Source organism: Oikopleura dioica, chromosome 1, assembly GCF_907165135.1.
Source record: "Oikopleura dioica chromosome 1, OKI2018_I68_1.0, whole genome shotgun sequence".
In the NCBI taxonomy this organism is placed as follows: Eukaryota; Metazoa; Chordata; class Appendicularia; order Copelata; family Oikopleuridae; genus Oikopleura; species Oikopleura dioica.
Genome location: NC_137291.1, coordinates 4,797,465 through 4,821,851, shown reverse-complemented (window position 1 = coordinate 4,821,851; position 24,387 = coordinate 4,797,465). Strand labels below are relative to the sequence as shown.

Below are 24,387 nucleotides of genomic sequence, written 5' to 3'. Positions count from 1 at the left end.
CGCAAAGTTGGGCAGTTCGGTCGTGTTGGGCTTGTCACCCGCTGGGGGGCAGGCGAATCCCTCTTACCCACATTATACCTACCGGGTGTGCCCATCTCCTACCGCGTTACTCGCGTGTGCCTCAGCTGCTCCACCCTCGCGCCTCTCGCGCGCCCTTTTAGAATTCGCTCTAGCGAGTGCGTGGAGAAGTTCTTTTTTCCCGTTAAAATAACCCTCGCTACCCTTCTGTCCTGCTTTTAAGATAATAACTTATTATTAATAAGGTCGGAACAGCGGAATAGAACATATTCTAAATAGTGCTTCTATTTTCTTAAATTATTGATCTATCAAAAGCTGTGAAATTCTACCGCAAGATGATTTAGCATATTCCTGAGGAGTTACTGTAATCAAGAATCGAGCAGACCGAAATGTATTATCCTACTCCGTCCGCTGACAGGCTGAGTAAGATAAGTTTCTCCGAAAAAAGACGTCATCGAGACAAACTTTCTTTCTGACAATTTTATTCTCAATCGCAAAATAATACTATAATAAGAATCTAATTTAGTAAGAAACTGACAAGCGGCCATTTTCGATTTTCAGCGACGCCTTCAAGTTCGAGCCGAAAGTCACCTCTCCGATCAGCGGTCGGGGCTCTTCGCCGTCACGCCAGATCAAGAAGTTGAAGAAGATTTCTTCGCCGGGGGATCCGTCGAGTTCGAGGAGAAGGAAGAACTGGTAGTTTTGGATGCGCGTGACTCGTTGTGGGGACATTCGGGCCCATTTTCCCTAAAAAATAATGAAAAAATTGATTTTATTTTTGAACCCACCTGTTCCCCAATTATCACGACGTTGTAATTATCAACCCTTATAACAGGCGAGACATGATGCAGACCCCATTTTTCGTCAGACGACAAAGTCACGGGGAAAGCATTTTCACCAAGCTCCTGTCTCTCTGGCCACTCTTTGTAGACATATGTGTTTTGAGTGGGGAAATTGCACTCCCAGTCGAAGATTTGATAGTCGTCGGTGAGGATGCCGTTGAAGATGATTCCGAATTTGTAGCCGGAAATGTCCGAATAGGTCGTCCAAACTTGACCCTTTCCAAAAAAGCTCGAAAGATTAAGGGGATGGTGTCTGGAACCGACAAAAAAAATTCGGCAAATTTTGCGTGGAAATTTTCAACCAATCAGAAGCCTAGATCCGCAAACCGACCAATCAGCAGCCTAGAAGCCGCCCACGCAAAATTTGTCGAAAACTTGGTTGCTGATTGGCTGGTTTGCTGAATCCAGGCTTCTGATTGGTTGAAAATTCCAACGCAAAATTTTTCGAAATTTTCGTCGGTTTCATTTCCTAGATTAAGGGGCCTCTGTTTTTATCGAGAAAAATGTGAGCTTTGCCTGAGAATTCCAAGAGTTACCGACAACAGTTCCATTAAAACCCGTGGCAGCTCCTGTTCCGTGAGCGATATCAACACCCATGGATCGGATTTGCGCATCGATCGCCGTCAGTGGCCGACTTGGCTTTAGAATCTTTCCGTCTTTTCGGCAACATCGGAGGAGGACATCATAGTTGCTTGTTCCAGGCTTGTCTCCGAAAGTCACTGGACCGGTACTATTCGAGAGCTAAAAGAAGAGTCCTCTATGTCTTCACTTCGATTAAGCTGCTTTCCTGAGAGTAGCTACAGCAGAATGCAAATCGGGATAATTTTCAGGCGCGAAATTGTTATTATCCGGCATTTCTCTGACTGTATAGAAGGTGTCCTTATGCGGCGCCATTCCCAGATTGTCTGCAATCAACGAGGTGAGGCCGATTGTCCACTGGGCGAAGTTGTATGCGTAGTCGGCAGAAACGCGGACTTGCGTGACTCGCGGAATTTCCAGAGCTTGGAGGCCGCAGCGAGTGAGAGTCAGGCAGTACTGAATGTTGATATCGTGGGCGTCGGCAGCGTGGCCCATGTTGACGAGCCAGTTTCGAGCGAAATCGACGGACTCCTGCGTCGCGTTCATGAAGAGATACGTGTCCATCATCCAATCTTGAAGATACGACTCGACGCCCCAGGTCTTGACGTCTTTGAAAAAGTCCATCCAGAAGCGATCATCGTTGGGGAGGGAAAATGGGCCCTTGGTGTAGCCATTTTCGTCGAGAATCGGGATGGTGATCGGAAAGCCGTTTGGACCCTCGACTTCGATTTCGATTGGGCCGGGAACGGTGACACCGTCCGGTTCGATTATGAAGTCATATTCGCCACCATTTTGCTATAGTTAGGGTTTTTTTAAGAAGTTAAAATTTCTTCTCGTAGACACCATAAACTAATGAAAAAAATGAGAAAATGGACTTTATAGGCCGGTATTTGAGAAAACGAGTAATATGAGTAAAGTCACGAAATTTCGGGTTTCGAACTCTGGTTTAGATTATAAATTTTTACATAGACGCAAAGAAATTGCTTTTCTTAGTCAATATTATATTGAGTCAATTTAATTGACAATATATCTAATTAATCATAAGTAATGGTTAAAAGAACCCATTCCTTAGCATAAGTATTGTCTGGTGCCCACCATCTGTTATGACATTGAAGTTGGTGCCCATGCTTGTGGTACGCAGCTTGAGGCCCTGAAGGAAACTTCTTCTCGGTTGGAATCCAAGTTTTAACTCCAGCTCCTCTTCCTTTCTCGTAAAACCAGGAGTCGTACTGCATCCATCGAATGGGAATGTCATCAGCTCGGAAATAATCGGCAGCAAACGCCATCGTGTCTTCGTAATTCATGTCTCCCTCCGTGTTGTAGTAGTAGTAGGCCCCGGCGTTGGTGTTGTAGCCAAGATGGGTGTTGAAAATATCGGAATGGCGAAACGCTTCTGTTCGATCGTACCAAGTTCGCATGACCAAGCCCCAATCGTCAATTGCATCTCTGATTCCCCAACGAGAACCGACGATGATCGACGAAGCGACAAATCCAGCGGGAATCGATTTCACATCGCCCTGGATTCCAAAGTAAAGCTGGCCTCTGTCCATATCTAATACGTTGTGCTTGACTCGATGGTCAATACTGTATTCAATTTGTCAATAAAATAATCAAAAAGAAGCTGGAATAAATTTGAATCAACATTAAGGAGCGCCCTGTTTATGTCGGCGAATATCGCCCAGTGTCGCCGAATGTCACTTGATGTCGCTGAGTGTCGCTGAATATCGCCATTCTTTTTTAATTTTTGGCGACATTGGGCGACATTCAGCAACATCCAGCGACATTCGGCAATATCCGGGGACATTTGTCGACATTTGTCGACATTCGGGGACATTTGTCGACATTTATCGACATTCGGGGACATTTTTCAGCATTCGGGGACATTTGTCGACATTCGGTGACATTTGTCGACATTTGGCGACATAACCAGTGTCGCCCAGCATTAAGGGTATTCGTGACCAATTCCTGAGTCATAAACTCATTGAATGGCGAGAGAATCACCGCGTCCATTTGGTGCGAATCTCCTCCGTAAAGCAAAGTAATGCCTCCCTGGCGGTCAGCCATGAATCTTCCCTCGAGAGGAGCAACCCTGAGTTCATCGAGTTTGTACTTGCCCGCTGCCATCATCGTCCAGCCCATGACATTGCCCCCTGGAGTCGTAAAGCCAATATCGTCGTTGTCTTCATTCACTTTCAGCGCAGGCCAGCCGGTGCAAGAAGTATCTTTTCTTCCAGCTGAAGAGTTTTCAACTCCACGGGGCAAATGAGTTTCAAAAATGAGCGCTTCGGTTTCGAAGTAGTTTTTCATCACGGTCATCATGATGTTCTCCTCGGGGCCAAATTTCCAAGTCCAAATGTTCATGTCGAAATCGCCGAGCTTGTCAGTTTGAGCAGGAAGGGACTTGAAGTCGACGGGCAGGAGATTTCCATCGGCAACGGAGTAGCGGACTCCGTCGGAATAGACGAAAGCATCTTCGTTTTTCAAAATATCTTAATTAAGAAATCATAATTTCCAGCTCTCTTGGCCATTTTTACCGTAAGCTAAATGGGCTCCAGAATCAAACTCGATCTGAAAGTCCAAATTCTCAGCATTCAAGTTTGAAATCTTGAACGCATCGCTTTGCAAAAGCAAAAATGCCCCGGAACTAAGCCGCATTATTTCTCTCTTTTGGGTCGGGCACAGCTAAACTCGATTTTTTTGGTGGTGAAATTTTGATCGAACCATCAGATGGGCTTTTTCCCATGGATGTCAATTTGAGTTCTTTTTGCCATGCTTTTTTGACATGCAATTTTGACCAATTTTTAAACAAAACGAGTGTAAGAGGTTCATGTTCATCTGTGCCCTCGCATTCTGTAACTGATTCAGTATTTGCCAGTAGAAATACTGGTAACATGTGTCCTTTCGAGAGTTGGTCACTTTTTGATAGCCACATTTGTCAAGTGACTTGTGGTAATTAAAAATAGAAAAAGAAGTGCGTTTTCCGATACATAATAGATCATTATATTATCGTGCTGAAATGGCCAAGTGGTTTTACTTTTGTACATTTCTTGGAAAAAAAAAATAGGCCGTCGCAGTTTTTTCTCGGAAAACAGCTCCTTTTTTCAAATGAGACCGATTCGCCAAAATAACAATTGCGTGTTTCGCAAATAATGACCAAGCCGTTTCGCGGCTTCGTTAAAAAAAAATTTATTTTTCCCCTTTTAAAGCCTGACTCAGGTTTTGTAGACAGGTTGTCGAGCCAAGGCTAGCTGAGATTGGGTCAAAACTGAGCTTACTTGTCAAAGAATCTCAGAGTTGCAAATTTGTTGAGCTGAGTTGGCTGAGCTGCTTGAGAATGCTGAGCAATCGCTCAGCTCAGTGATCTTCGAAAATGATCTGATCTGATCAGCTCAGATAACTATCACTCAGCTCAGCTCAGCTCAATGATTTTAACACAATTTTACTACTGAACATAAAGTAAAATAGCTCAGCTCAGCTCAGCTCTAATTAAGGCCAGCTCAGCTCGATGACCTCTGAAAAAGGGAAGCTCAGCTCAGCATAGCTCAGTGAGCTCCGAAGTAGGCCAGCTCAGCTCAGGGAATTTTACACGCAGATCAGCTTCGCTCACTTCAGCAAAAATAAAGCAAAATTTGCAACTCTTTCTCAGATCCTTATTTTAGCGCAATATTCAGTAAGTCACTTTTGAAAGAATATGACGCTGAATCCATTGCGTCAAAGATTGCCTCTCATCAAATCTATATTGTGCATTCTTTTTCCATGTCAATCTCGATAATAACCAACGCCACGAAAAATAATAGCAGCTGAATCATTTATATCCGCGACCCTGGGTCATGTTCGTTCTGGCACGCCATCTTGTGCGCCAGCTTCTGAATAAATGAGGAGAAGTTTAACTAACTCGCTATCTCGAAAATACTTTGAAACAAATCTAAAGAACGTACTTCAATCGTGAAAGACACTGTCAGAACGCACAGTATGTCGCATTCAATTTATAAAAGGAGGAGCTCTTCCAGCTATCGCAAATTGAACAAGAGCCTTCAGAGAGCAGGAGAGATGAAACTCGAAGGACAGGGAGTTCTTTTAATTTTGAATTAAACTTTTGTCATTTAAGTTTATTTTTTCCGGAAAATTGAAGATGTAAATTTTGGAAAGTAAAAATCATAAATCAATGAAAATTATTAAAAATTTGATTTTTTCTTTTGAGAATATTTTGAAAAAATAACTCTTGTTTTTCTGCCAATTCCTATACTGTTAGACAAAATTTTCATAATTCATCGAAATCGGAAATTTACTTTGAACAACTAATTTTATGACCAAAGGAACCTCACTCAGGTCCAAACAAATGAAACCAGGAAACAACCAATTTTGAGAAAAAGTAGCAAATAAAAACTTAATCGATTTTTCGGGGGCTACACCCTTAAAATTTTGAAAAATTTTATTTTTTGGGGAAGTTTTGCTGGAAAAAAACTCTTTGTTAGCTTACTGCATTCCTGAAATATGCAACAAATGCTGGAAAATCATCGACAAGGAAAAATGTAAGTCCTGACCAAATATTCTTAACCTCAAAAAATAAGTCCGTGGGACGGCAATGTGGCAAACTTGCATGGTCCTGACCTCAGAGGAAAAATGCTGCGCACCGCCAACTCACTTTTGGAGTCTTTTCAGATCCCAAGGGGAGGTTTGTTGGTTCATTTGTCTGCCAGACTTGATTCTGTTTTTAATTAAGATTTGTGAAGACAGCTCAAGAATAATTGAAGAGACATCGGTTGATTTGGACTCAGAAGACTGTGAATTCATCCAAAGCCCTGGAAATGGACTTGTTGGGATACTGTAAGATCTTGTTTTATACAGGCGGAAAATAATTTTTTAGGGAATTCGAAGACATGGAAGATGAGTCATCGCCAAAAATCAACGTCAATGCAAAGTCGTGCCTTTTGACCAAAACCGTCATTTGTGGACCAAAAGAGAATCTCAGTATTTTCGTCCTGTAAGTTTTATTATCAAGGTTTTGGTTCAAGCTAAGCCCTATTCAGACAGATAATGGCATTGGTTGGTCTCGTGACGGCGACAGTTTTCATCATGGTCTTTATTGTGCACAAAATGAGAGCTCAAAAACAGGCGAGACGGGGAAAGAATCGGGTGTTTAATTCTTTGATAGGCGTTGAAGGAAAGCCACAGTGCAAGAATGTTCTACTCGAATTCTCCTTCCGTGCTCTCGAATTATGGGCTCACAGATGCACTGCTTCTCAATCAAGAAGAAACTTCCAAAGCTTCTTCAAAGCTGTTATCACCGAATCCGAGCATCGATCAAAGAACTTTCCCTGCTGATAAGTGAAATTTTCTTCCATTTTCATTTTTTTAAAACTTTATTTAATAAATTTCTAACAAAAAATAGTTTTTTTTTAAATAAAAAAAACCGACTCTCGTACTAAAGAAATAATACAGTAAAATATACAGTAGTGTTCCTGAAAGGTCGATAAAATAAAAAAATTATTGCAGGGCGCCCTGCTCTAGAAAACCTTTCACTAGCGCCCTCGGGAAAGTTTGACGCGCTCTCAGTTCTTGGCGCGATTGTCACTTTTGCGAAGACTGAAGATTGAGAAACGAAGGAAACAGGAGAAATGGACCCGGAGAAGAAGAGGGCGATTGATGAGTTGAGGCGAGTCCTTTTCATGAAAACTCATGTTTGGCGCCTCAAAATGCGGCTTTCTGTTGAGTCGCTCATTTAAGCCGCTAAAAAGCCGCATGAGATTTTGTTTTGGAGGTTTTTTTTTATTTTTGAAATGCATAAATTTAAAATATTTTTTTTATTTATCGAAAAAATATTTAAAAATGATTAAAAATATTAATTTAATTAACAAATTTAAATTATAACAAAGTATTGAATAAATTTATTTAAAAAAATTAAATTATAAAATTTTTTAAATATATTTTTTTTGTAAATTTCTCTTTTCAGATCACATATCGAAAGCGACGGCTTTGTGGACCCGAGAATCCAAGTCTCAAAAACTGCTTTTGACCTTGGAATTATCGCCGCTGGTAAGTCAAATACTGAATACCAAGAAGCCACCACTGCTTAAAAATAATGAGAAAGGGAAAAAAGGTGAAAATGCTTTTGCAAGTAAAAGACACGATTTATTGCTTTCATCAGCGCTAGAAAAATTAATAGCCTCCCTTCGCGCGCGGACAGGTCAAAATTTATTAATCGCCGCGCACGTTAACAGATACGTTTTCGAGGAAATGGCTTGACTCAGAGGGGGATCAGGAAAGTGGTAAAAATAGAAATTTAGTTCTGCCTAAGTACTTGCTATAAAAATTCATGGTGGCAGGTCATGAGGCGTCTTGAACTCTGTGTTACCTTTTTTTCAGCGCCGATAAAAGAGGATGAGGTTTTGATCCGCATCCCCAAATCCTGCCAAATCAATCTCCATTCATTCGACTCTTCTCCAAACTCCATGGCCAATTTTATTCGTCAAAAGAAAATCACTCTCTCCTGCCATCAAATTCTAGGTCCTCCCTTTTCTTCCTCCTCCCTTTTTCTCATCCTCTTTCTAGCGCTTCATTTGGCTCTAGAACGGCGAAAACCGCTCACTCCCATCATGAAAAAATTCATTCAAACGCTCCCGGAACACTTTTCTCTCCCACTGGACTACTCGCCCAAGGCCATGGCCAATTTGCCCTGCGAGGTTTATCTCTTATCAGTCGCGCTGCAGAAGAATGTCACAGAGCTCTGCTTCGCCCTGGGCAAACAGATTGGACTGACCAAAGCGGACCTTACTTGGGCTTATTCAATGGTCCTAAGTAGGACCTTCTCTTTGCCGAATTATATGGAAACCTCAGATCTTGGTACGAAAAAACGGCGGAATCTGAGCTCGGCAACCTGTGCAGAAAACCTGACTCAGGGTTTGAAAGAGCTTAACCGTTACAAAGAAGCCGCAAAGCGGCTTCGCCAGAATTTTCTTTAGATATAAAAGGTAATAATTGCGAAGCCGCTTCGCGGCTTCGTTTTAAAAAAAAAGCCGCTACGCGGCTTTTCATTTTTCTCTTTTACAACCCTGACTCAGGTTTTCTTCTCAGGTTGCCGAGCCAAAAATCAGCCAGATGGCTTCTTTTAACCTGATTTTAGACTACTGTTCTGACAAAGACACTTCCAGAAGCGCCTTTATGTGCCCCTTTATGGACCTTATCAACCATTCCAGCACGCCAAATTGCTACTATGAAACAGGTAGAAGTTCGAGCGCTCAAATTAATCAACTTGAAATTGAGATGTGGAGACAGGTGACTTTATTCTGCACGCGGATCGCGAGCTGCTACCGAACGAGGAGCTGTTTATCACTTACGGGGGAGCAAGTCTGACCACGTGTTGCTTGCTTTTTACGGCTTCTGTCTTCCGCCCGGGGTCAACCGCAATTCTTACATCGTATTTTCGCCTAATTTTATAGGGAAAGGGTTCTTATTCCGAAGTCATAAAAGATGATTTCGCGTTCGAACCGTTTCTAGCAAAATGTTTCAAAGAAACAATGAACAAGAAATTGGAATCATGGAGGAAATTCGAGACCGCGAAAGGATTCGTCTACGCTCTTTATGAAGACAAACTGTGTGATGGCTTTCAGAATACAATTTCTGTCCTGTCATTTTTACTCAAAAAGGTGCTCGGGGAAAATGTTCCTTTTTCAACAACCAATTTTGTAGTCGGAGGAAAAAGTGCTAGAAAAACTGGTGGAAATGAAGCTCCGATCGAATGAAAAATTCATCACGGAAGATAATGAGGATATTTATAAAGTTGAAAACTTTATACTCAACAGCTGGAAGAGTAAAATACAGTGACTCATTCGTTCGTACTTTTTCTTGTTTCAAAAGGGTCAAAAGCAGCAGGACTTTGTATAAAGAAAAGTTTACAGATTTGAGAAAAAAAGGTATCAGGTGAAATCTTTTCTTGCCAAGCTTCTTTTCAGCAAGACTCCGAGAATGATTCCAAGAATGAGGACTGAGACAGAGCCGATGACGACAACGATGATCAATTTTACTTCACCCGAAAGATTTTCTTCTTGATTCGCTACTTTTAGCTAGAAAAATTATTTGATGAAAAAAAAAATTGAACATCAAATATTTACTGTAGCTTGGCCGAGGCGATCTGTAGGATCATCTGGTTTGTTGATGTAGATTGGTCCCCAAGTGATTGTTTCTGAGTCGTCAATAAGCTCATCTGACGATCTTCTTTTCCGACTGAAAGTGTACGGAGCGCAGGTTTTTGTGCAAACAGTAAGGCCGTTGTCTTGAAAGCAGATTCTGACATCTGCGTGGAGATAAACCTTTAACCCAGCCTCCTTAATCGGGCTTATAATGCTCATTCTTACCTTGCCGGAATTGGGAAAAGCAAAGACAGGAACTTGGTATCTGACAATACTTCCTTCTCCATTCAAAAAGTTGTCAACTTCAAAAACAGGGTGACCATTGACCTTTTCCCTGCATTGATCAGAGATGATATTGTAAAATGATGGATCTCTCGAGTCCGCGCTAGGGGTTCCCCAAAGACGAAGGACTTGAACTGATGCTCCTGGGAGGGGTTTGATGTGGCGGATGGCGATGAACATGTAGCTGATTTCAGTTGGACTGAGGCCAAGGTCGAGAAAGGGGGGCTTTGATGGGTCAGAAGAAGAATGAGTGTGTTTTTGACATTTTATGACAGAAACGACATTTTGACTAAATCGACATTTTTGACAAAAATGCTATTTTCGAGAAAGAGGATATTTTTAAAAGAACGACATTTTTGAGAAAAACAATGTTTTTGACAAAATCGATATATTTGACAAAATAAAAGAATTTTTTGACAAAAGCGACATTTTGAAAAAAGCGTTATTTTTGACAAAAACGATATTTTTGAAAAAAAAACGACATTTTTGAAGAAAACGAAATTTTTGACAAAAGCAATATTTTGAAAAAAAACGACATTTTTGACAAAAACGTTATTTATGCTAAAAACGAGATTGCTGACATTTCCGATAATCCGAAAATCACCACTATCATGATTGTTTTTCTGATCCTTTCCTGTTGATATGCCGCGCTCCAAGTCATATCTTGGTACAAATTCATCATGACAGGAAACTCGCCACCTCTGAAAATCGGAATCGTCATCGTGATCATCTTTGGATTGTTGATGTAGACTCCCATCGTGTCAGAAACGAGCATGTTTCTCTCGGTCGTGCAAGTTCCATTGATGCCAATGGCGAATAACGGGCTCCGGCGGAAGAAGACGTTGTTTTCGTAAATGAAATGCGTGTCATTTTGCTAAAGAAAAGATGAAGAGAGGAAGGGAAAAGAGAACCAACCTGAAAAGAAGTTCCACAGCCCCACCCGCTAATTGCATTCGGGAAAGAGCAAAACTGCAAATATCCAGTCGTGTCCAAAGTTGGGTCGACAACACTCTGGTACTCTCCGCAAATGGCTCCGTTTTCGTCATTTTGAAGCCCCTGAAGTCCAAACTCGACAAATTCATCTTCTCGGATTTGATTGTCGAGGAGAAACTGCTTTCTGACGTAAATGCAGAGTCGTTTGTTATCGCATTGCACTAGAAAAACTATAGAAAAAGCGCTTGAATCGAGAAAAAACCTGAATAATCGCCGAGAATATCGATGCTTCGCTGATTTTCTTGGCCGGTGAAAAAAGGTGGAAAATTTTGATTGTTTGTTTCGAGAGAAATCGTTGTTGTTTCTTCCTCTGTTGTTGTTTTTGCTGTTGTTGTTGCTTCTGGGACGGTCACAGCTGTTGAGGTTGGGTTTAAACCGGGTGGTAGGCCGAATTTCAATGACTCATCGGATTCTTCTGGTTCTTCTGATTTTTCTGTTGATAACAATTCTAGAGGCGCGGCCAAGCCCGGCAAGGTCCACCCCTCAGTCGATTCTCTCACCGTCGTTTCTTCTTGAGTCGAAAAATCTGGCGAATCAGTTAAGGGAACTGTAAAAATCTCGGTCGACGAAGCAATACTTGACAAAATCATCTCCTCCGTTGTTGGAAACGTTGTTGAAGCAAATGTTGATGCCCCTGATGTTGTTGAAGAAAATTCTGTTGTCGCGGAAAAAGTTGATGTGGAGACCCAGTTTGGTGTTGTGAACTCATCGTCATACTCTGGCTCCTGCGCTCTTATTCGTGAAATGGAGAAGAAAATGAAAGAAAGTTTCATCGAACGCAAATTTTTTTAATGAACAATTTCAAGAGAACAGGGGGCGAGGGGATAATTTTGGAGCTAATTTACTGACGATTAGTTAGAATGCGCGACACGTAAGGTTCAATTTGGCGATTTTTCAATTTCGCTGAATTGCGTCATTCAGCGATTTCTTCAATTTTTATTGACATCAGTTTTCAAGCAGTGAATGAGTGTTAGTTAGGAGGTACGGCCTTTGAACAGAAATTCATTTCGTTTCGCGGAATCGGAATTTTCGTGCTTCACGGTTTTTCTCGCCATGCAAAAGTACCAGAATGAGACAGCAAGGATCGCCATAAAATCGAAACACTTCAGAACCACCTCGCTGAAAAATGAATAGTTTGAGCAAAGAAATTTACTTCTGCTAACTCACTTTAAAGATTCATAAAAAATGACGCCCAATTTTATTGAAAAATAAATCAGTTTCTCTGCTGTCCAATAAATCCACCCATACTGCAGACAGAAGAAGATAATTCCGGCTATAAAGATCAATCTCTTCTGGAATCCGAGCATGTTCGCTCTTAAAAATAAAAGTAAGAATCTGATCGCGGCGATCGCTGAACTTTACGATTGCTTTTGATATTTACCTCAGAATCATAATGGTCCGCTGCTGATCTCTAACAAAGGTTATTGCGTTGATTTTACACTCCTGAGTAATTTTTTCGCCACAAAGGAATTAATTTTCAAGCAAAATTGAAAAAAAATAAAATTACATAAAGAAAAATTTTTTATAATTTTTTTAATAGATTTTTAAATATTTTAAAAATTTTTTACGACTCATTTTTGAACCTTTGCCCATAAGCAGATAAATCTTTCAAACTCATCTCTCTTATAAACTAAAAACTTGGTCCTAAAGAGCAAAATTCTTCTTGTGAAAACTCATTCTTGAAAAATGAGATTTTATGTTTGACAAGCTATTGTTTTAAAATTGGGGAGATTTGATTTCTGCTCTTCCATGAAATAACTCAGTATATTTTTTGGGTCAAAATTTTAAAATTCCGAAATTCTATTTTTCGAAAAAAGCTGACGGGGGGGGGGGTCCTTAACTGCGGATAGTTAATGTTATATTCGAGCAAATACCACTCTTGCCGGGGACTCAGGAACAACCGAAAAGCTCTGATCAAAGAGAAAATGTTGAAAATACTGATTTTCTTTGTTTCCGCTTTTGCAGCTTTTCGCCCTGTTCTTCGGGAAGGAGAGTGCCCGTAAGTTACTGGAGATTTCGCCATACATACTATTGATTCTAGCGATGAAGATCTCGCAATTCTGTGCGACAGCCATTGTTACATCGATTATGCCGCGTGCAAAGACGCTTGTGAGGAATCCGGCTGTGAGAGAATTTGCCTGAACGCATATGCTGGTAAATTTGCCAGTTTTTTCTTGCTTTTCATTTATTTTCAAGGCTGTTATTCGCGATGCCCTTGTTTCGAGCTTTGTCCAAATGGTTGTTCTGATTGTGACAACAGTGTTTGTACTTGCCGTTCCCCAGAAATTGACAACATTGATCATCGACAATGTATTAAAGAAGCAAACGACCACTTTACTTCCTGCGTTGGAAATTGCCAGTACACTGAGCGAGCTTGTTACGATCAATGCTATTCACTGCTCGTTGAGGAGTCGGATAAATGTCCATGCAACAGCGGCTGCCCCCTTGGTTGCCCGTGCGAAAGTGGATACTCTTGTCAAAAATATATCACTGCAATTTGTCAGCGGCAAAGTGCAAGTTCATACGTTGATTTTAGTTACATGATCTCGGCTAATGGACATATTCAGGCTTGTTTAGAGAGATATTAACACTGATTTTTTCAGGTTGGCAGGTCATTTGTCCTTTAAAGCTCTAAATCTGTAAGAGATAGGGCGATATGATAAATAGTTAACTTGTAGGGAGGGGTTAGGAGGTGGTGCACAAGGGGTTTAGAAATTCTAGAGGTCACGTGGTTATTACGTAATAAGGGGGTAAAGTTGGGAAAGTCGGTTATTGCAAATATTGCATATTTATACCTCGATTATGGATATTTTTATAAGGGTCCTCCGGAGGACCTATTGGTGGAAGACCTACTGCTGGAAGACCAAAAAAAAATTTTTTTTCTATTTTTCATCTCAAGAAATTTCGAAACAATAACAAGGAAAATCGCTATTACTCGTCTCCGTTGTCCACTGGCTCATACCAATTCCTTTACAATTCTGGATTTGCGATTCTCAATGGGCAGATGTTTCTTTACGGAGGCAACCAAGATCCAAAAAAAGTATTTATCAATTATTATTCATCAAGTAAAAAAATATATACAAAAAGGTTGCGAGAATCGAGGAATGCGCGATTGAAGACACTGGAAAACGACTGATCAATAATTTTTATGGGATTGAAGGCTCGCTGGTCACTCTTCCAGAAATAGTTGAAGAAACTATTCTCTGCAATTCGTATTCAACTACGGCTCTCAAATGCGAGAGCTTCAACGGGGAGGCGACCAAGGCTATGAGCGATGTTCAAGTCCAGCACCAGCAGGGTTGTATGAGTCTCTATCTTGGACAAGCGGTTATAATCGCTGGTTATCATTCAGATTCCGTCGAATTTTTGGAGTTCAGGTAAGATACGCAAATTTTTGAAACATTTTTCTGAGCTGAGCTAGCTGAGCTGAGGTCGAAATCGAGCTGAGCTGAGCTGAGCTGGTCTCTTATAACAACTACTGAGCTGAGCTGATTTTTTCAAAAAAATGAGCTGAGCTAAGCTGAGCTGGGGCTTTTCTGAAAATTGATGAGCTGAGGTGAGCTGAGCTGACGATTACTCAAACTGAGCGAGCTTAGCTAGCTGTGCTGAGGTCGAAATTGAGCTAGCTGAGCTGAGCTGGCCCTTTTCGAAAAAGCATTGAGCTGAGCTGACCCTCTCTTCAAAATTGCTGTAGCTCAGCTAGCTCACAGGATTTTCAACTTTTATTGAGGTTGCTTTTTAAACTTATTTTCTTCATTTTAATTAAAATGCATTTGCTAAAATTTTAGCGGCTGGCAAAATTTGACAGAACATCCTGGCGGGTCAACATTTTACCGTCACACTTGCGCTTCTACTGATGATGGGATTCTTACAGTTGGAGGATATAGTGGAAGTTCTTTTTCCAAAGAAGTTTTTTACTTTAAAAATGACCAGTGGACTGTTGCGGGTAAAATGCAAAACGTAAGAAGAATGATATTATTTTTCAAAAAATTCACAAAAACTTTTTTAAGAATTACCAATTTGGTTCGATGATTTTTCTGGACTCATTCTTTATTGTTTTTGGCGGAAACAACAAGTAGGAAAAAAAAGGTAGAAAAGATCTTGATATCCTATTTTTCAGTTACAATACAGTGGAACGCGCGGAATGGCAGAACGAGACAGTAACCTCCACAAGCGTCATTCACGATCATGGCGGAGATTGCTTGCATCCAATAGTCTTCGAAACAAGGCCCGATCAATGCAGCGAATTCTGTTCTCAAGACTTTTGTTACTTTTTGCCTTGAAGAAGATCTTTCCTGAAATTACTTACGTATTTTCTCCAAGAATAATATTTCTGTACTCAGTATATGTCAGTATATTTTTAATTAACAGTGAATTTTGGTGTTTGACGATTTACTGTAATGAGGATGTGAAAAAGCGGACCGGGCGCAGGGAGCTTGATATTTAACTGCGAATAGTTAATGTTATATCAGAGCAAATAGCACTCTTGCCGGGGAAATGGAAGCACCTGAGAAGCTCTCATAAAAGAGAATATGTTGAAATTACTGATTTTTTTGGTTTACGCTCTGGAAGCTTTTCGCCCTGTTTTTCGGGAGGGAGAATGCCCGTAAGTTATTATTTTTTTATTGTGTGGAAAATGGCTTTGCCTCTTTCAAATCAAAATAGAATTTGCTACATTGAAAAAAATTCTCTATTCTAGTGATGAGGATTTAGCAGTGCTGTGTGACAGCTACTGCTATCTAGACTACATCGAATGCAAGGATACATGTGAGAGCGCGGGTTGCGAGAGGGAATGTTTAAGCTCGTACACGGGTATGAAAATCACCAAATTACAGAAAAAATTTCTCGATCTAAGATTGCTATCGAGCTTGTCCCTGCTTCGAGCTTTGTAAAAACGGCTGCGTTGATTGTCCTCACAGTGTCTGTACATGCCGATCGCCGGAAATCAACAATGTCGACTACCAGCAATGCATAAAGGAAGTCAATCAAGATTTCAATTCGTGCTTTCGTAATTGTACCGCCGATGAAACCTGCTACAACGGATGCACTCAGCTTCTTGTTGAAGATTCTAGAAAATGTCCTTGTAACAGTGGCTGTCCCCTTGGTTGCCCTTGCGAAAGTGGATACACCTGCCAAAAATATATCACTGCAATGTGTCAGAGCAGTTCAAGTGGATTTGTTGATTTCAGTTACATGATGTCCGCTGATGGTCATATACAGGCTTGTTTTGAAATCCTCTTTTTTTTCATTTCTCAGCTTCTTTCAAAACTTTATCAAGGAAAACCGTTTTTACTCGTCCCCATCAACAAGTACGCAGTTTCTTTATAACTCTGGATCGGCGATTCTGAGTGGACAGATGTTTCTTTTCGGAGGCTATCAAGATCCTAAAAAGGTATTATGACGCAAAAATTTCAAAGAAAATATCCTAAAGATTGCGAAAATTGATGAATGCTTGATCGAGGACACTGGCAAACGGCTCATCAATGATTTTTATGCTGGTACTGGTTCTTTAATCACAATTCCTGAAGTTGTGGAGGAAACTGTTCTCTGCAATTCTGACAGTGCGGCTCTCAAATGCGAAAGCTTTAATGGCGAAACTATTCGAGCAATAAGCGATGTCAAAGTCCAGCATAAGCGTGCTTGTATGAGTCTTTATCATGGACAAGCGGCGATTATTGCTGGTTATCAATCAAGCTCCGTCGAAATTCTGGAATTTAGGTTCCCATGTTATTTGGTTTATTTTTTTTTTAATATTTTAAGTGGTTGGCAAGACTTGACAACGCATCCTGGTGGATCTAAATTTTACTACCACACTTGCGCGTCCACAGAAGATGGTATCATAACTAGGCCTCGGACGTAAAAAAGACGATTTTCACCATCCGGTCATCGTACGGGAACATGAGAGGGCTCATTCGAAAGGTCTTGATAAGGCCTTTCTATTTGACCGATAAAAAAACTGGTCCCTCCCTTTCTGTTACGAGTTATTTTGAAAAATATTTTTCGAAGCTTACCTTCAAAATCAAATATCTCGAAAACGAACGACAGGGCCCAGTTTTTTTTATAAGCCCAACAGAAAGCCCTGTTCAAGAGCTTTCGAATGAGCCTACTCTTGTTACCGTACGACGACCGGCTAGTGGTGATGATTTTTTACGTCTGAGGCCTAATCATAACAGTTGGGGGATACGATGGCAGCTCTTACGTCAAAGATGTTCATTTCTTTAAAAATAACCAGTGGAGTATTGCAGGTCAAATGCAAAACGTAAAATAATTAGTCTTATGAATTTCAAAAAAAAAATTTTAGTATCAAAGATATGCTTCGATGATTTTTCTTGACTCATTTTTTATTGTTTTTGGCGGAGTAGACAGGTAAGAGATAGCTTGCAAAATCGTACCTATAGTTATTTATCCTTCAGTTACAATACAGTTGAACGCGCGGAATAGCAAAACGATACAATCACCTCCACCAGCGTCCTTCACGATCATAGCGGTAATTGTTACCGACCGATTGTCTTTGAAACGACTCCCAATCAATGCAGCGACTTCTGTTCTCAAGACTTTTGTTACTTGCTTTGAAAAACATCTATCAACAATCATGCTTACTTCTCTTTTATTTCGAAATCATACACAATAAATTCCGCATTCGCGATCTCAATCCTCGCCGCTTCTTCTTCCGACAAACTCTTCAGTTCCATCAAAATCGATCTTATCGGTGCTCCATGACTTACAACCAACACATTCTCTCCCTTCTCAACAAACGGGCGAATTTCTTCATCGAAATAAACAGGCGCTCGTTTTGAAACATCCTCCAGGCTTTCTGATCTTGGGAAGTTCTGATCGTATGGAATTCGCCACATAAAGGCGAGATCTTCCGGTATTTCAGGGGGCTTTCCAGTGAAAGAGCGGCGCCAATGTTGGACTTGGTCGACTCCGTAGCGATTTCGAGCTTCGGATCGAGAAAGACCAGTCAAAATTCTTAACACGTGATATGATTTTCGCCTGAAAAGCTTACCCATAATGTCTTTCATTCAATTTTTCTGAGCTGGAAACGGATTCTTTTGGCAAAGCAAGGATCTGACTGACGATTCTTGCTGTATTTCTTGACCGTTTGAGTGACGATGAAAAAATTCTAGAGATGTTGAAAGCTTTCAGTTTTTCAGCTGTGTCTTTTGCTTGCTCTTTTCCTTTCTCCGTCAGATCCGCATCTTATAATGATGATTACATAACTCGTTATTCTATTAAACTCACCTATCCAGCTACTGAATCTATCAGATTTGTTAAAAGTCGACTCTCCATGCCGCATAAAAACAACCTTCGGCATCTTTCTCTCTGTAAGCTATTCTTAGTCTGATTATAGAATTTCGAATAATCTTGCATCATTCATTATTTCGCCCCGGGGTCGATAGAACTTCATTCCGGGGCTATCAGTCAGGTCAGTAATTACTTCGTTTGTGACATATAACTATAGTTAACTCAGAAGAGAGAAAAAAAATGACGGAAAAGCCGCTCAGAATCGTAATGGTTCGCCATGGTGAATCTCAGGTAAAGCATCGATGGTCGATTTTTTTCAAAAAAATTTTCTAGTGGAATCATGGAAAACTTTTTTGCGGCTGGTACAATTGCCCTCTTACCAAAACTGGCGAAAATGAAGCGCGACAAGCCGGAAAAGCACTGAAAGAAAAAGGGATCGAAGTCGATGCTGCATTTTCGTCCCTTCTTCTTCGGGCGAATCAGACTTGCGACTTGATTCTAGAGGAGCTTGGGGTCAAAGAAGATGTTGAAGTGAAGAGATCTTGGCGGCTGAATGAGAGGCATTATGGGAAAGGGCTCTTTTTTGACATAATTGAGCGCTAGAATTAATTTTTTTCTTCTAGCTTGAAATTTAAAAGAATTTATTGAGCCCTGAAAGCGATCTTACCGGCCAAAACAAAGTGGTCGCCGTGGCAAAATACGGAGCCGACCAAGTCAAACTCTGGCGCCGATCATACGACGTAGCTCCTCCACCAATCAGCCAAAGCAATCCATACTACACTCAAATTCAACAGAACAAAGTCTTCGTCGATGTCCCAAAAGAAGAATTTCCAACATCTGAAAGTCTCAAAATGACAACCGATCGCTCCTGGGTTTATTGGAAAGGGTCCCAAAAATACCAAAAAAGGTTTTTAGCAAAAATATCGTTTTTGGGACCCATGATTTCGGAAAGACGAGATTGAGCCAGCCATCAAATCTGGAAAGACGGTTCTTTTAGCCGCGCATGGAAACTTACTCCGAGGACTGATCAAGAATATCGACAACGTTTCTGGTAAACAGCCCCTTTTTCGACTCGAAAACGCTGTATTTTAAGAGGAAGACATCATCAATCTCAATCTCCCAACAGGCATCCCCTTCATCTACGAATTCGACAAAGACATGAAGCCGACGAAATCTCTAGAATTCATAAGCGACGAGAAAATCGTCAAAACCGGCCTTGAAAAAGTCAAAGATCAGACAACCAAAACTTATGTTCGCTAAAAGTCCCCATTCTTTATTCAATAAAAACATGACACAGAACTCCTTCTCCTCTTTGTTGAGAGTTAGCAGCAGCCACCAGCGTTTTCAGTTTGAATATCTTTGTTGAACGGATTCAGCGGTCGCGCTTGAGAAGGAACACACCCGGTCTTCTCGAAAACGAAGAATTTCTCGTATCTAAAAATCCATTTCCAACCCGATTTTTCTGCCAAAACTCACCTTGATGCTCTCAGATCAGCAGAAACATCGACGGGAAGGGCCTTTGCAACGTCTTTTTTCAGCTGATAATTGGCTGCGAGCTCGAAGGTTTCCACTTCTGGGATTTGACCGTTGTAAGTGACTTTGACTTTTTCGTTTGAGGGAGAGGTTGACGGCTTGAAGATTCGGTAAGTAGCGCTGACGAATCGAGTCGAGCCAAGTTTCTCGGCCAGTTCTTCCTGGACCACGAAGGGATGGCACTCGACTAGAAAATAAAATAAGGGGAGGGCGTTCTATCCGAGTTTCATACCGAGAAGAGGAGGAGACAGCTCGAATTCTTCGCAAAGATCGTACAAATCAGTCCAAAGAAGCGCTCCTGAGATGCATTCTCCCCAAAGGACGTAATCCTTTCTCGCAGCTTCGGAAATTTCCTTGTCAGAGTAAACATCGCTGAAGTACAGTTCTCCTCCTTCCTTCAAAACTCGAGCGACCTAGAATCTCTTTCTTGATCGGAAAAACCTCTTTTTTCACCTCTTTGATGACAGATTCCTTGTCGGGCACCAAGTTAATGACGCAATTTGAAACAATAACATCGATCGAATTGTCCTCGATTCCGACGTCCCCGAGTTTTTCAATGAGGCCTTTTTTGAACGTCACATTTGATTTTTCATAACCAAAAGCTTGTCGATGAAAATCTTCGTATTTCCGAGCGGTTTCGAGTTGCTCCTCGGTCATATCTACGCCGATCACGTGGCCAGACTCGCCGACGAGCTGGGCGATTGCGTAGACATCTCTTCCTGCTCCACAGCCGAGATCGAGAACTCGGGCTCTAGAAAAATAATTTGGAAAAGGGAACTTACATAGGCTCGGCAGCCTGTCTAGCTGGGCTCGGCACCATGAGAAGAAAAACTGAGTCAGGGTCTGAAAGATCGAAAACAAAAGCCGCGTAGTGGCTTTTCTAAAAATGAAGCCGCGAAGCGGCTTCGCCAGAAGTTGAAAATACGATTGAATAATAATTTTGCGAGGCCGCTTTATTTTTAAAAAAGCCGCGACGCGGCTTTTCTTTTCAATCTTTCAGACCCTGACTCAGGTTTTCAACTCAGGTTGCCGAGCACAGCTGTTTAGAAAAACTGACTCAGGGTCTTAAATATCACTATCGAAAAGCCGCGTAGGGGCTTTTTTAAAAACGAAGCCGCAAAGCGGCTTCGCGAAATTAACATTTTAAACTATTATTAGATTCTGGCAAATCCGCTCTGCGGCTTCGTTTAAAAAAAAGCCGCTCTGCGGTTTTTCGATAAAGGTTTTTCAGACCCTTTGAGCCAGGAAACTTACCCTTCAAGAGCTGGAGGAATGCAAAGACCGCAGCCGTAGTATTTCGTCAAAACTTCATCGTGAATCTTCGACAGCGCTTTCTTAACCGATTTGGACATTGCCGCCGCTGGAGTCGTGCATGCTGATGTCTTCAAATCATCCGAACAGGTTAAATCTTTAACTTCTTTAACAAAAAAATCCCGAAAAAATGTCTTACCTTTTCCATAGTACTTTTGAACATCATCGTGGGTACCGGACATGATTCTAGCGCTGGAAAAACTTCTCGAAACAAATCTTCTTGAAAAATTTCTGAGCATAAATAATTCAGCCGAATATTTTTTTCTGAAAGACTTTACTCAAGCCTACGATATTTGCTCTATCCGCAAGCGCTTTTATAGCTTCTTCTTCTTCTTTCTAATTCTAGCTGTTATGTAACTGCTACGGTAATTATTATTGACTTAGGGAAGGAATGGGTGTTTTGCTAGACGATTTTCTAGAGCCAAGACAAAAGCGACAAAACAACAAGTTTTTTAATGACCGAACTGGCGAAGCGTGCCCGTGGAGTGCGTAGGCACAAAATCAATCTTTTTTCAGAATCAGTTTAGATCTGGTCAAAAATCGCAAAAAAAGAAAGAAACAGAGGAATAAGAAACCGAAGAAAAATTTCAAAAAAATGAGAGTAAGTAGCCGCCGAATTCGGGTTTTCCGAAAATACCTTTTTTTTATTCTCTCGATTATTAAATTAAATAAACAATCAAAATAATTAAATGATTCTCTTTTTAACCTCTGAGAAACTGAAATTGGTCCAATCACGAAAAGCGAGCTCAGGAAACGCCTACTAAACGAATTTCTAGCTCCGAATTCCTCTATAAAAATATTCTTATCATTCGAACATCATTTCTAGCTCTCCTTGGCGCGAAGATTCTTTACCCGCGAAGTCCCAAAAGAAACCTTCAAATCGAGCCCAAACTTCAAATCGTCCAGTCCACTTTCCTCCTTCGCTAACCAACTCAACAAAGCGCCATCTTATTCCGGCCAGGTATGTCCTCTTTCTTATCATTTCTTTCCCAACCCCTTATTTCAGAAAGCAGACTCGCCAGTGGCAAGTGCTGGAGCTGCGATATTGTGCGCTGTTGCCTGCGTCATTTACCTCAACCAAGATTTAGTCAAATAGAAAAAGCTGAAATCAACGAAGACGTCCTAAAAAACAACCTTTTTTTTTGCAAAAAAACATGTTTTCACTCTTACTTTGCTTTGAACTGCAAGCCAAACTTTGAAATTTTCAATCAAAAAAAAATACACTCCAATTTTGAAATTTTATGTATTCAAAAAAATCTCAAACGCAGATGACTTTTCTAACAGATTGCTGCTCAACTGTTCTCAAAGTTCCTCTCATCAAGGAAAGAGCAAAGTTTTCCTCATTTTTGAAAGTCAGATTTAACTGGCGAGATTTTTCCTTATTAAAATCTTTTCGATACAGCCCGCTAAAAAGATTCACATTGTTTCGGAGAAAATTTTCTCCGCTGAAATATTCTTTAAGAAAGATGTTGGTGATGATCATTGGCGAACACGGGATGGATTCAATTGAAAAACTAAAAGAAAAAAGATCGTTGAAATTTTTGATTTTCAAGTTTTGATTTTTACCTTGTTTGAATTTTTATCTCTCCAGTTCCATTTAAAAAACGGTCCTCTTCGCAAATAAAACTGATTCTTTTAACCCTCTGAAATGCCTCCACCGTGTTGTAATAAAGAAAACTCTCCCCAGGTTTCTTCGAAGTGCGATAAGTTTGCATAATCCAGATCGGTTTCTCAAGAAATTCCAGCCAAGTCTTTTCCAAAACTGAACTTAACGAAGGCCCTGCTTTTATTTGAGCTTTGATTGAATAGTTCGCGACTGAAAACGAAGCATTTATCCAGACAAAAAGGTCGTGGGCCTTTTCGTGGTCGGAGAATGTTTTATCAGCTGACTTCGATTTTCCCATTTTCTGAAAAAAAATTTTCAAAAATAGAAAATCGGTTCCTTCTTCCGCAATCTCGAAAACATCATCTGGCATTAATTTCCCTCTTTTTTCACAGAAGTCCAGCCCTTCTTGAAAAGTCAGCACGCCGATAGACAATGAAGCATTCTTCTTGATTCCTCCGATTTTGATAGTAATCGGCTCTTCTTCTTTCTCGCTCGCGAACTGCTCAAATCCATCAGTAAAATTCCCCATCTCGATTTTGTCGATTTTTGTCCTTTTTTTCAATCCGACGATCAAAGAGGCCAAAATTACGGAAAGAAAAACGACGAGAGCTGCGATGAGCTCAATTTTTCGCTTCATTTTTGTAAAAATTATTCAAAAAGTGCTCTCAGCCAGAAATTATCTGAATAACTGTTTATGAAAGTATGAGTATGCGCAAGCTCATAATAATTTAGATTCTCTCATATATTTTTTCTCAAAATGTTATTTATACCATAAAAATATATAACTACTAATAAAGGAACCCTAACCCTAGCCCTAACCAAGATCTTGTAAAATAAAAAAAAGCTGAAATCAACGAAGACTTCCTGAAAAACAACTTTTTCTTTGCGAAACAAAAACATGTTTTCACTCTTATTTTGCTTTGAACTGCAAGCCGAAATTTCCAATTTCCAATCTTTTAACGAAAAACAAACTAAAATTTTATTCAAATCGACTCAAACGCAGATAACTTTTCTGACAGACTGCTGCTCAACTGTTCTCAAAGTTCCTCTCATCAGGGAAAGAGCAAAGTTTTCATCATTTCTGAAAGTTAGATTCAATTCGCGAGATTTCTCCTCATTAAAATCTTTTCGGAAAAGTCCGCTGAAAAGTTTCACATTGTTTCGGAGAAAATTTTCTCCGCTAAAATGCTGCTGGAGAAAGTTGTTGTCGATGATCATTGGCGAACAGGGGATGGTGTCAAATGAAAAGCTAGAAAAGAAAATAAAAAGTGTTGAAATTTCTCATTTTTAAGTTTCAATTTTTACCTTGTTTGAATTTTTATTTTTGCAGTTTCATTCGAGTATCGGTCTTTTTGCAAATGAAATGAATTGTTTGAACCCTTTGCAATGGTACTACCGTGTTGTAATAAAGAAAATTCTCTTCCGGTTTTTTGAAGTGCCATAAAGCTGCCCAATCCAGAGCGGTTTCTCGAGAAATTCCAGCCAAGTCTTCTCCAATATTGAGTTCATTGGAGGCCCTGCTTTTACTTGAGCTTTCAGTGAATAGTTCGCCACCGAAAACGAAGCATTTATCCAAATCAAAATGTCGTAGGCCGTCTCATGGTCGAAAAATGTTTTATCATCTTTTTTCGCTGTTCCATTTTTCCGAAATAAAAAAAACATAAAAAATGAAAATCCGATTCCTTCTTCAGCAATCTCAAAAACGTCATCCGGCATTGCTTTGTTTCTCTTTTCACAAAAATCTAGCGCTTCTTGAAAAGTCAGCACAGCGAGAGATAACGAAGCATTCTTCTTTTTCCTCCAATTTGAATCGTAATCGGCTCTTCTTCCTTCTTGCTCGCGAACT

General features: G+C 40.5%; 8 protein-coding genes and 4 long non-coding RNA genes across 13 annotated transcripts; 6 read left to right on the top strand and 6 right to left on the bottom strand.

Annotated features, from left to right (window-relative positions):
* Positions 1 to 516: 516 nt before the first annotated feature.
* Positions 517 to 2,063, bottom strand: LOC145711709 (uncharacterized). Its single transcript, XM_081789400.1, has 4 exons — positions 1,662 to 2,063; positions 1,377 to 1,601; positions 807 to 1,076; positions 517 to 765 (listed from the first exon to the last, which is right to left on the bottom strand). The coding sequence occupies exons 1-4, from the start codon at positions 2,061 to 2,063 to the stop codon at positions 541 to 543; spliced, it is 1,122 nt and encodes a 373-aa protein (XP_081645526.1). The 3' UTR covers positions 517 to 540.
* Positions 2,064 to 2,102: 39 nt separating this feature from the next.
* On the bottom strand, positions 2,103 to 3,000 carry LOC145703242 (uncharacterized). The gene is made up of 2 exons (XM_081780581.1): positions 2,512 to 3,000; positions 2,103 to 2,239 (listed from the first exon to the last, which is right to left on the bottom strand). Exons 1-2 carry the CDS (start codon positions 2,987 to 2,989, stop codon positions 2,235 to 2,237), a joined length of 483 nt encoding a protein of 160 aa, XP_081636707.1. The 5' UTR covers positions 2,990 to 3,000; the 3' UTR covers positions 2,103 to 2,234.
* A 203-nt stretch (positions 3,001 to 3,203) lies between these two features.
* LOC145711708 (uncharacterized) lies at positions 3,204 to 4,106 on the bottom strand. The gene is made up of 2 exons (XM_081789399.1): positions 3,974 to 4,106; positions 3,204 to 3,928 (listed from the first exon to the last, which is right to left on the bottom strand). Exons 1-2 carry the CDS (start codon positions 4,092 to 4,094, stop codon positions 3,204 to 3,206), a joined length of 846 nt encoding a protein of 281 aa, XP_081645525.1. The 5' UTR covers positions 4,095 to 4,106.
* A 1,788-nt stretch (positions 4,107 to 5,894) lies between these two features.
* Positions 5,895 to 6,764, top strand: LOC145711707 (uncharacterized). Its single transcript, XM_081789398.1, has 5 exons — positions 5,895 to 5,971; positions 6,011 to 6,114; positions 6,163 to 6,266; positions 6,307 to 6,423; positions 6,470 to 6,764. Exons 2-5 carry the CDS (start codon positions 6,025 to 6,027, stop codon positions 6,762 to 6,764), a joined length of 606 nt encoding a protein of 201 aa, XP_081645524.1. The 5' UTR covers positions 5,895 to 5,971; positions 6,011 to 6,024.
* Positions 6,765 to 9,280: 2,516 nt separating this feature from the next.
* LOC145711706 (uncharacterized) lies at positions 9,281 to 11,616 on the bottom strand. The gene is made up of 6 exons (XM_081789397.1): positions 11,046 to 11,616; positions 10,766 to 11,004; positions 10,432 to 10,724; positions 9,794 to 10,139; positions 9,551 to 9,748; positions 9,281 to 9,502 (listed from the first exon to the last, which is right to left on the bottom strand). The coding sequence occupies exons 1-6, from the start codon at positions 11,614 to 11,616 to the stop codon at positions 9,356 to 9,358; spliced, it is 1,794 nt and encodes a 597-aa protein (XP_081645523.1). The 3' UTR covers positions 9,281 to 9,355.
* Positions 11,617 to 11,750: 134 nt separating this feature from the next.
* Positions 11,751 to 12,343, bottom strand: LOC145711373 (uncharacterized). Its single transcript, XR_014135166.1, has 3 exons — positions 12,225 to 12,343; positions 12,011 to 12,157; positions 11,751 to 11,962 (listed from the first exon to the last, which is right to left on the bottom strand). It is a non-coding gene; the product is annotated as an uncharacterized LOC145711373 (long non-coding RNA).
* A 353-nt stretch (positions 12,344 to 12,696) lies between these two features.
* Positions 12,697 to 15,206, top strand: LOC145711705 (uncharacterized). The gene is made up of 8 exons (XM_081789396.1): positions 12,697 to 12,842; positions 12,885 to 12,997; positions 13,040 to 13,410; positions 13,764 to 13,883; positions 13,931 to 14,220; positions 14,632 to 14,803; positions 14,854 to 14,918; positions 14,964 to 15,206. The coding sequence occupies exons 1-8, from the start codon at positions 12,697 to 12,699 to the stop codon at positions 15,124 to 15,126; spliced, it is 1,440 nt and encodes a 479-aa protein (XP_081645522.1). The 3' UTR covers positions 15,127 to 15,206.
* Positions 15,207 to 15,377: 171 nt separating this feature from the next.
* Positions 15,378 to 16,003, top strand: LOC145712361 (uncharacterized). Its single transcript, XR_014135220.1, has 3 exons — positions 15,378 to 15,449; positions 15,543 to 15,655; positions 15,699 to 16,003. It is a non-coding gene; the product is annotated as an uncharacterized LOC145712361 (long non-coding RNA).
* A 985-nt stretch (positions 16,004 to 16,988) lies between these two features.
* Positions 16,989 to 17,741, top strand: LOC145711145 (uncharacterized). The gene is made up of 3 exons (XR_014135124.1): positions 16,989 to 17,102; positions 17,145 to 17,209; positions 17,257 to 17,741. It is a non-coding gene; the product is annotated as an uncharacterized LOC145711145 (long non-coding RNA).
* A 562-nt stretch (positions 17,742 to 18,303) lies between these two features.
* Positions 18,304 to 19,373, top strand: LOC145711704 (phosphoglycerate mutase 1-like). The gene is made up of 5 exons (XM_081789395.1): positions 18,304 to 18,382; positions 18,425 to 18,666; positions 18,741 to 18,998; positions 19,042 to 19,142; positions 19,185 to 19,373. Exons 1-5 carry the CDS (start codon positions 18,332 to 18,334, stop codon positions 19,349 to 19,351), a joined length of 819 nt encoding a protein of 272 aa, XP_081645521.1. The 5' UTR covers positions 18,304 to 18,331; the 3' UTR covers positions 19,352 to 19,373.
* Positions 19,337 to 21,420, bottom strand: LOC145696183 (arsenite methyltransferase-like). 2 transcript variants are annotated; one of them, XM_081773290.1, is made up of 7 exons: positions 21,316 to 21,420; positions 21,075 to 21,271; positions 20,879 to 21,032; positions 20,078 to 20,375; positions 19,857 to 20,037; positions 19,568 to 19,811; positions 19,337 to 19,525 (listed from the first exon to the last, which is right to left on the bottom strand). In XM_081773290.1, the coding sequence occupies exons 2-7, from the start codon at positions 21,172 to 21,174 to the stop codon at positions 19,414 to 19,416; spliced, it is 1,089 nt and encodes a 362-aa protein (XP_081629416.1). In that variant the 5' UTR covers positions 21,175 to 21,271; positions 21,316 to 21,420; the 3' UTR covers positions 19,337 to 19,413. The 2 variants fall into 2 exon arrangements, with proteins under 2 accessions (XP_081629416.1, XP_081629341.1); XM_081773215.1 differs by having other exon boundaries at positions 21,075 to 21,384.
* LOC145696346 (uncharacterized) lies at positions 21,392 to 22,172 on the top strand. Its single transcript, XR_014133801.1, has 3 exons — positions 21,392 to 21,536; positions 21,762 to 21,896; positions 21,942 to 22,172. It is a non-coding gene; the product is annotated as an uncharacterized LOC145696346 (long non-coding RNA).
* Positions 22,173 to 24,387: the final 2,215 nt, after the last annotated feature.